This window comes from Telmatherina bonti (genome assembly GCF_933228915.1).
Source record: "Telmatherina bonti genome assembly, chromosome: 20".
In the NCBI taxonomy this organism is placed as follows: domain Eukaryota; kingdom Metazoa; phylum Chordata; class Actinopteri; order Atheriniformes; family Telmatherinidae; genus Telmatherina; species Telmatherina bonti.
In genome coordinates this window covers 9,051,940-9,062,553 of record NC_136618.1, presented here as the reverse complement: position 1 = coordinate 9,062,553, position 10,614 = coordinate 9,051,940, and the positions used below count along the sequence as shown (strand labels likewise).

The 10,614-nt window shown below is 39.5% G+C and overlaps 1 protein-coding gene across 1 annotated transcript in view; it reads left to right on the top strand.

Moving 5' to 3' along the window:
- Positions 1–6,373: 6,373 nt before the first annotated feature.
- The window catches only part of LOC306770692 (NLR family CARD domain-containing protein 3-like), a gene marked incomplete at its 3' end in the record, with an annotated part of 23,415 nt that continues 19,174 nt past the window's right edge, over positions 6,374–10,614 (top strand). Inside the window, exons 1-4 of the mRNA XM_079259592.1 lie at positions 6,374–6,478; positions 7,566–7,759; positions 8,164–9,955; positions 10,047–10,223. Of these exons, the coding sequence (XP_079115718.1) occupies positions 6,411–6,478; positions 7,566–7,759; positions 8,164–9,955; positions 10,047–10,223 (2,231 nt within the window). The 5' untranslated portion in view covers positions 6,374–6,410. The remainder of the gene's footprint in view (positions 6,479–7,565; positions 7,760–8,163; positions 9,956–10,046; positions 10,224–10,614) is intronic.

Genomic DNA, 10,614 nt, shown 5'->3' with positions numbered 1-10,614 from the left:
AAGCACTTTTAAAAACAGTCATTGTTGAACAGAAAATATGTAAAAAGCTTTGACATTTGTGTTTTTGTATCATTCTGCATCAGTGTACACGCAATTCTTGGTTTACAAACAAGTTACGTTCCTATCACTACGACGTAACCTAAAATTTCATGTGAATCGGGTTTTTATCCTTAAAAACCCCGTATTGCCTCATCGATCACTCAATAATTATCTAAATAAATGTATCATACATCATAGTAATAGAAAAACAGTACAGGCAATTAAAATACACACTGAGGTGTCGTCTCAGCCTCCGTGTCATGAGTAGAAAGAGCTTATACAGACCCTTGTAACATCTAAACTTGCTCTACTTTTTATTTACATTTATTTAACGAGCGTTGTAAATTCAAAATGACAAGTTGAGAACTGCGTAACCTGAGGACCGCCTGTAGTTGGGTTTTATTGGTAATTTGTGTTTTTTGTGGCATCGTTTGGATTTCTTCTGAGGTGTTTTTACTCTTTATAACAACCATGAGACTTTTTGTTGTGGTTAATTTGTGTCTCTTTTATGTATTATCATTATTTAATGCCTCCCTCATGTCAGGTTTGTATTTACTGCAGCTCAGTTGAGCAGCTGTTCCATCGTGACCTTTTCTCAGAAATTATTGTTGTATTTAACTTTTACTTTTACTATAACCAAATTTTAAACCAGTTAAAACTTGAACACAGATGGAGAAGAATTGTATCTCAGCTGGTTGACAAAGAAACCATTGGAAGTAGCAACAGGATGAGGGTGGAGGCGGTCGTCACGGAGAAAAGCTGAGTGATGTTTGTGACGGCGAAGAGGAAGGAAGGGGATGAGCGGATGGTGAAAGAGCAGACAGGGAAGCTGTTGTCTTGAGTTTCATGTGAATGATGTTTCCAAACGACAGGCCACACTGACTGACTGACAGCACACACACCAGCCAGACCACATCCACTAAACTTCTCCCCTTTTAAAGAAAGTGGGGGCATACATGATCAAATCCTGACAGTAATTACTCCCCAAACAAAATGCTCCTGCTGCATGGAGAATTCTTCAGGTCAGGTTAATCTTGCAGTTAAATTGTTTCACCAGTAAACGGGCAGAAATCTGAAAATCTGCAAATTGCCTTGAAAAATTTCCATTTTTTTGGACAGTTTTGCAAACTTTAGTAATGGATGGACTTTGAATTTGTTCTGAAAAAAAGCAGCTTAAAGAAGGCCTTTCAATTATATAATACTTTAATCGTTGCTTTTTATTCATTTTATTTAACTGGCTGGTTTAAAGATTCCTTGATGTGATAAATACGATTACCAGTCCACATTAAAAACATAACTGGTTCTTCCTTTGCTGATGTCTCAACACTCCAGCAAGTTTCATTAGATTTTACCAGAAAGTTGTTGTGTAATCCTGCTAAACACAAAGAAAATGTGGACATGTTGGGCCGAAAAAGTCTCGCCATATGGGGCCATCAGTGGGTCCAGTATTTGTCCAGTTTTCACTGGGTTTTGTGGTATTTGGGTATCTACAGGACATATTGAACTACTTTGGTCAACCACATGTTGGACTGAGGAGGGTTCACGATGTGGGTCGTGGCTGAAAAGGAACAACACAAACAGAACCCATTTGGGTTTAACAAATGGATGGAAGAACTCCTGGGGCCCACCACGAACAGTCCCATATGGGTTCAAGCTTTCAGCATATTTATCACCAACACAGGCCTCATGTACACATGTTGGCAGGAATAAACATAAACAAACAGCAACAATCACATGCCTCCATCCCCGGCTTTGTTGGAGGAATGAAAAAGCTGCAACACCTGTGAGAATTTGACGTTTTTAGCAATCGTTTGCCTTCTGGCTGTTTCTTGTCAGGTTTGTTTTTTATCCATACTGGATCAGTCAGGCAGATAAAAAGTTTTTTTATCAAGTTTTTATTTCATTAAATTTCTATCAACTTATTTTGGAGAGAAAATCACTCTGTGGTTTAATCTGAATGTCATTACTGCCAACCTGAACTGTCTTCAAAAGCCAGAAACCCTCAGCGGTTGTCTTCTGTCCGTCAGATAATCAGTGCAAATTTCCAGGAAATTCAGTCACATGTACCCAGGGCGTTTACCGTCTCATTACATTTTTATGTAAATGTGACAGCAGGCAATAAAATGTTCCCAGATTCTCAGTGAAGCAGCACAGGTGCTAGTTTTACCTCTGGCCATTGTCTCAGAAGACGACTTTCTCCTGCTTCTCAGCTGCAGTTCTGTGTTGCTGTAAAGAAGCAACAGTCCTCTGGATCTTCTTTCCACGTACAGTCCAGCTCCAGGCAGGTCTGAGCTGAGATTTATATGTTAGAGATTTGGCTTCAGACCTCTGGGGAGGCTGCAGACTCAGTCAGGTTTCAGGTTGAGAATTTTGGAGGCGTCCCTCGTAAATAAGAGCTGAAAGGCCTCTGCAGACCAGGCTGGACTTCCCAGAGCTTAAGTCGACATTGTTGCATCTTGCAAAATGGAATTTAAGCTAAGAGAGAAGGGGAGTTTTACTTCCTGTGCCCACATCGAAGCCTAAATGAGCTCAGATGTAACATCTGAAAATCTCCGGGTTAAATCTGAACGTGTCTCCCGGCTCTCACACTTCTCATTAACAAGTTTATCAGTCCATATAAGTTATGCCAGTATGGTCACATCTCTGCTGTGTTTAAAGATTTCCTTCTGTTATCACTGCAGATTGCCTCGTTTAAAAGGCTTGCTGTGCTCTGTTAGCTGGGTGTTGGCGCTTGGTCCAACCCTGGACTTACTGGAGGGAATAAATCTGAAAGCTGGTCCAAGAAGAGTTGGAAGGAGTTACAACAGACACAAGCCCGGTTTCTCTGCAACCTTTCAATCCGATGGATGGATATTTTTCCTGAAATTAGTCTCATTACACACAAGGCTGGGAAATTGTTGTGCTAATGTTAGTTGTTGTTCTTTTACACTTTTCTTTTTCACACTGCCCTCAGAAAATGTAAAATGTCACAATTTACCTCAAAATAAGCTCATTTATTTGTTTTGTGACTCACTGTTTGGATATCATTCAGTAAAGCCCCCCAACAGCTCCTACCAGTCACGTCGTTGACTCTTTCTGTGGTCCGGGATGACTTCACATGTCAGAACTCAAGTCTGGACTCAGGTCTACAGAGGGATCCTGGATTCCGACCGTCCTTTTTCATTCACCATCAGGAGACTGGTCTCAATATGAGAAGTATTTATTTTACTCTGTTTACTCAACAGGGATTGTTTAAATAATCCAGCCTCACGTCCTGCAGGGTTATTTATTTTCCATAACTGTTGCCTGTAAGTCTGTGTCTTCATGTGTAGATGAGGTGGACTGTGTTTGAATCAAATAAACTACTTGTGGCTGACATTCACTGTTTTTGCTTTCAGATGGACTCGAGTTTATTTTTCAGGTCAGTGCTGCCACCTGCAGGGCTCTTTTAGCCACTACAGTCAGAAGACTGCCACAATCCATTGTTTAATCGGATTTTTTCATGTTTTCATACTTTGAAACAGTGAATCCTGTACTTGTTTATTCGGTACGTCTCGATCCAGCACAACATTTTTGTCACTTAGATGTGATATTTTTAAAATTCAAACCAATTAATATATGTAAATATTAAATAAATAGGGAAACTAGAAACCCCAGTAGTTGGTGTAGATTAAAAGCCGTCAATAAAAAACTGTTTTAAGGCTTTAAAGACTTCCTGGCTGTAACTAGACTCAAAAACGGACTAAAGTAAACATAACAGATGACCTGAGTGGGTTTGCTTTAGTTCTGAACTGCAGGAAACTGATAAAAATGTTCAGTCTCAGCTCTCAGGCTGCCCAGTCAGCATTTCCTGAAAACACTGACAGTAAAACTCCAGAATTAAATATTGTAGCTAAAACCACAGCTACTGTTTGGTTCCTCTTTGACTAGAAAGCAGGAAAAGTCTCACCCAAACATTTTGTTCATGCAGCTGAAACTGAGTGTGAAGCTGATGTATGTGTGGACACGTTTGAATGAAGGCATCACTCTTGTATGTATGAGTCAATGGCAAATGTGGAAATTTTTACATGGTGGCAAAGCCATGGCAGGAGGTCTCAGCAGGGTGACGTTGGACGTGAAAAATCCACAGTGTGGTAACAGAACAAAAAACAGGATTTAGGCCTTATTATTACTCTGTTGAGAAAACAAAGTAAATATTTCACCTTGAATCTAAATAACCTTAAACGTAAAGGATGGAAATTGGCCTTCTCTTTAATGAGCTGAAGACAAAAACTAATGTTCAGTAAAATGTCTCACAAACATCTAGATCTGCTTTTCCAGTCATTTGTCAATACTGAGGACAAGATAGTTTGGATGATCCGACTTTGCTTTCCATGGATCTAAAACTACGTATATATGGATTTATAGAATAAATTATTATTATAGGATCTACATCTACAATTACTGATTAAATAAATCAGCTGCATTAGGAAACTAAAATCCTCTTAAGAAGATTAAAAATGATGTTGTAAACACCTGTTTTCTATTGAAAATGACCACTCTGAATTAAACTTCAATCCGAAATATCACATTTTTTATAATTCCTCGATCATGTAAACGTCCATTCTGTTTTAAATGAATTCCAGTCATTCTGCATTTCCACGTTCCCCTGTCCTGTCACAATGATACATAATCCAGGATGGCCGCCGGACACAAACCAGGACTGTCTGTTTAACTGGAACTTTTGAATAAATTAGATAATAATGAGAGTAATAATGAGAGGAACAGATGTGGTCAGGTCTGCCTGTCCAATCAGAACCCTTCCAAACCTTCAGATTGAAAGCAGAATTGAATAAAGCCATCTAAACTGGTTTTCCTCAATGTGGAATTACTGTTTCTGTGTAATGTGTCGGAAGTATTTAGTCATAAATCATTAATTTCAAATGAAAAACAGGTAACTGTAGCTTCTGTAGCAGAATCTCTCTTTAGATGCACTTGTAATCTGTCATCTGGGCTGCTGTGATTGAGGCAGTTCTGCAGGGAAAAAGGGGTGGAGGGGGGTTCAACTTGGTACTGGCATGGTGTACCTAATAAAGTGGCCACAAATGTACAGACAGCAATGCTTGTCTGTGTTTATTACAAAGATATACATGAAAATATGAGTTAAATTAAAACATCCGGTGAGATTTTGGCCAAAAAGCTTCTGTTTTGAGAGAAAATCTATCTGTGGGCAGAACCCCACCCTCCACCTCCCCGCACACACAGGGTCATGTGATTTCATGTAACGGTCGAGAGGAGGAGAAATGACTGGTTAGGTTCGACGGAGCAGAAGGATGAAAACTTACATCTGATCCAGAGTGACGGATTATACTGCTTGAGTTTTTCTGCATACTGAAGAGGAAGAAGAGGATGAAGAACCTGAACTCAGTTTGATTCATTGCCATCCTAAAGCTGTGGTATTGATGGTTTCATTTAACTGCGTAGTAGTATAAGTTTACTACTTCCTGTTTTCAGTCTTGGCTGCAACTCTTGACCAGTAAAGTTTTGTTTTCCTGTTCTGTGTTCACAGAAAGTCACAGTTTGCATGCAGTATGTAACGACTTCAACCTTATCGCAGAATAGAAATTACATAAAATGTATTTTTCTTGTAAAATGTGTTTACACTTTGAACGTCTGTTTCTATTAAATTATTTAGTCATTCACCAAAATTCACAAATATTGTTATCTGATTAAAATGCGATTAATTAACATGAATGTTTTACAAAGTCTGTAATTAATTAGAATAAATGTTTTTAATCTAGTCCCATCCCTAAAAAATATGAAAACATATACAAATAATCAAACATACATTATACTTTATATATTTACCAGTCAAAATTTTGGACACACTTTCCAGTTAAATCTATCGTCAAATGATCTTTCCATATCAGAGAAAAGCTTTTCCCTCTTTTCAAGTGACTAAAATACACCAGTAATAATCTTTTTGCTTTCAGTTCAGTGACCAATAAACTGAAGGAAACAGTTCCTGGTTAAACCTGTCAGGCAGCCTGAAGACAACAGGATGAGTGTGGAGGTGGAGAAGGACGGAGCAGAGTCTCTAGTGTCCATGAGGAGTGATCAGTCCAAACAGGACCCTTTACAGTTCAGCACTGAACCTGGAATGGAAAAGTAAGTTGAAAATATAAAAAAATTTAACAAAAGGAAATAAATCACTGGTGTCATTAATTTTACTTTTTTTTTTTTTTTTTTTTTTTTTTTTTGCACAAATCATCAGGTTCTGTCTCTGTTTTCCTTATTACTCCTTAAAATGTTTCATTTAAAGAGATTTTCAACGACTGATGTGATGTGGATAACATGGCTGTGTTTGCAGAGATCAGAACCATAGAGAGCGTCATGGGTCCGACGGTCTGTCCATGAGCAGTGACTGGTCCAAAGAGCAACCTCTAGTCTTCAGTCCTGAACCTGGACCCTCAAGCCCAAAGTAAGACTTCTGCTACAGCGGGTTTATGACTTCATGATGGTAAAACAACTAAATATGTTACCATAGTTACGCTGACACGGAATCTGCATAATCATTTCACAAGGAGACTATAGTCTGACCCAACCTCTGATCAAATGTATTGATTAATGCAAAAACGCTCTTCAGTTAAATGAAAACAAAACTGGAATAATAGTTTTGGAGCCAAAGAAGAAAGAATAAAAGTCAGCAATTGGCTTCAGACAGGGACGTTACAAACTAATGACAAAGCCAGAAATCTGGGTGTCGTCCTCGACTCACACCTGAACTTCAGACTTCAGATGTGAAGTCGCCTTTTATCACTGAAAGAACATCTAGAGGATTAAAGAACCGATGACTCAGCAGTATTTCTGCATTTATCTTTAGCAGACTAGACTATTGTAAGGCTGTCATTTCAGGTCTCCCTAAAGTCCTTCAGACAGCTGCAGTTAGTCCAGAACGCTGCTGGTCCAGTCCTCACCAAGACTATGAAAATGTATCATATAAGTCCAGTTCTCAGATCTCCACACTGACTTCCTGTCTGGCACTGAATGATTTTGGACCAAAATCCTTTCAGGATCTTCTGGTCTGTACCAAAGACCGGATCCCTCAGGTTATCAGGACCATGTCTACTTTCCCTTCCCAGAGTCAGAACTAAACATGGAGGCAGCGTTCAGTTTTTCTGCTTCTCGCATGTGGAACAAACTGCAGCAGACTGAAAAGCTGCACCTCGGCTGAAATTCTCAGCTGCTTTAATTCAAGGTTAAAAACTGTGTACTTGCCACCTTTTATCAAAGTAGCTATGAATTCCTCATACTGGAACTGTAGTTTCATTCATTTTACCTACTTTTTTTAATGCACATACTACATGCACAAGTCGCTCATTTGTGTTTCTGAAGCAGCTGAAGTCAAATCATAGGTTTCTTTACAGACTTGGTGCTGAATCTAGACAGAAACCTGTGAAGACAAACTGTCCTCTGGGACATCACAGCTACTGGATACTGTCCATACATCCTGATCTTTTCAGTAACAGACAAAATATTGTTTCAGTTATGATGAAATTTCTCCACAGAAAGAGGAAGAGGAGTGGTGTCTATGAGGAGGAGCAGCTGTCCTGCTGTCCTTTGTGTCGGGACGTCCTGAAGGATCCAGTCTCTATCAGCTGTGGACACTGGTTTTGCAGATGCTGCATTAGCTCATACTGGGACCAGTATACCTCAACAGGAACTTCATCTTGTCCCCAGTGTGGGAAAAGATCCAGAACTGGTAAATAAGACTGTTTAAACTTTATTCATCACTTAACAAGTTCATGATCTATTTATCATTATTTATTTGAAGAAATGACATTTAAATCTTGATGATGAATGATTTTAAATGGGAATAAAATATCTCCCAAAACACATTCTGCAGCTCAGCAAGAGAAGTCGGCTGCTGCGACTGCTCTTTTGCTCCTTAAGGAATCCACGGAGGATGTGTTTGCTTATCATTATTGTTCTGAGCTTATTCAGCGTAACTGTTTCCACTACTATTCCTAGAGTGTTCAGTCTCCTGCTCAGCACTGAGCCCCCCACCCCCTTTTTTGTATATTTCATACTTTGTATTTATTTAAAAACCTTCTGAATGTGTTTCAAACAGGATGACTGTTTTCTCTAATTTGTTCTTGTTTGTAGCAGATGTTGGTCTGCAGGAGGTTTTAGATGAACATAAGATCAGTCTGAGGAGGAGATGTGAACATGTGACTGAAGGAACTGATGAAACAGGAAGTAGAACCCTCCTCAACAGGATCTACACTGAGCTCTTCATCACAGAGGGACAGAGTGAAGAGGTTAATACCCAACATGAGGTGAGGCAGCTGGAGACAGCTTCCAAGATCAACACCCTCCATGACACTCCAATCAGATGCCAGGACATCTTTAAAGCCTTACCTGACCAACATGGACCAATCAGAGTGGTTCTGACCAACGGCGTCGCTGGCGTTGGAAAAACCTTCTCAGTGCAGAAGTTCACTCTGGACTGGGCAGAGGGCTTGGAGAACCAAGATGTCAGTGTGGTGGTTCTGCTTTCATTCAGGGAGCTGAACTTGATCAGAGAGGATCAGTACAGTCTTCTCCAGCTGCTCCATGTTTTCCATCCAACATTCCAGAAGATCCCAGCAGAGCAGCTGGCTGTCTGGAAACTTCTCTTCATCTTTGATGGTCTGGATGAAAGCAGACTTTCACTGGACTTCAACAACACTGAGCTTGTTTCTGATGTCACACAGAAGTCTTCAGTCAACGTGCTGCTGACAAACCTCATCAAGGGGAATCTGCTGCCCTCGGCTCTCATCTGGATAACTTCCAGACCTGCAGCAGCCAATCAGATCCCTTCTACATGTGTTGACAGGGTAACAGAGGTACGAGGCTTCACTGATGTCCAGAAGGAGGAGTACTTCAGGAGGAGGTTCAGTGATGAAGAGATGTCCAGCAGAATCATCTCCCACATGAAGACATCCAGGAGCCTCCACATCATGTGTGGAATCCCAGTCTTCTGCTGGATCACTGCTACAGTTCTGGAGGACATGTTGACCACAGAGCAGAGAGGAGAGCTGCCCAAGACCATGACGGACATGTACTCACACTTCCTGATGGTCCAGACAAAGAGGAAGAAGAACAAGTACCATGAGGGACATGAGACGAGTCCACAGGAGCTGACGGAGGCTGACAGGAAAGTTCTTCTGAAGCTGGGAAGGCTGGCGTTTGAACATCTGGAGAAAGGAAACATCATGTTCTACCAAGAAGACCTGGAGCAGTGTGGTCTTGATGTCACAGAGGCCTTGGTGTTCTCAGGAGTTTGTACTGAGATCTTCAGAAGAGAGTGTGTGATCTTCCAGAAAGCAGTTTACTGCTTCATTCACCTGAGCGTTCAGGAGTTTCTGGCTGCAGTCTACATGATGCACTGTTATATCAACAACAACACTGAAACACTTAAAGCCTTCCTTGGAGAAAAATACAATCACCTATCCCCTGATAACTTCTTGAAGACAACCATCATAAAATCCCTGTATAGTGAAAACGGACATCTAGACCTGTTTGTTCGCTTTCTTCATGGCCTCTCTGTGGAATCCAACCAGACACTCTTAGCAGGTCTGATAAATCCGAGGGAGTACAAATCTGAAATCACCCAGAAAGTCATCAACAACTTGAAGTACATGAATAATGATGAAATCTCACCAGACAGAAGCATCAACATCTTCCACTGTCTGATGGAGATGAACGACCTCTCAGTTTATCAGGAGATTCAAGAGTTCATGAAGTCAGAGAACAAATCGAAGAAGAAACTCTCAGAGATCCATTGCTCAGCTCTGGCCTACATACTGCAAGTATCAGAGAAGGTTCTGGATCAGTTGGACTTGAAAAAGTACAATACAACAGCAGGGGGGCGAATGAGACTGCTCCCAGCTGTAAGAAACTGCAGGAAGGCTCTGTAAGTTCAGATGTTGATTGTCCTTGATTTAATTTGCATCATTGCTCCTCTGCTTTAGTTATAACTAATTATATATAATTTGTAATGGCAGACTTGGTGATTGTCAACTCTCGGACACTCACTGTGAAATTGTGGCCACAGCTCTGAAGTCCAGCCCATCCCATCTGACTGAGTTGGACCTGAGCAAGAACTATGACTTGCAAGATTCAGGAGTGAAGTTTCTGTCTGCTGGACTGGAGAATCCAAACTGCAAACTGGAGATTCTGAGGTCAGTCTTGTTTAGTTGTTCAATGAGTTTCTTTTTATTTTTTTATAACTGGATTTATAACTTCAGAGAAAGAAAATATGAGTTAGATTTCTGGCTTGCATATATATATACATATATATATATATATATATACATATATATATATATATATATACATATATACATATATATATATATATATACATATATATATATATATATATATATATACATATATATATATATATGTATATATGTATATATATATATATATATATGTATATATATATGTATATATGTATATATATATGTATATATGTATATATATATATATATATGTATATATGTATATATATATATATATGTATATATATATGCAAGCCAGAAATCTAACTCATATATATATATATAT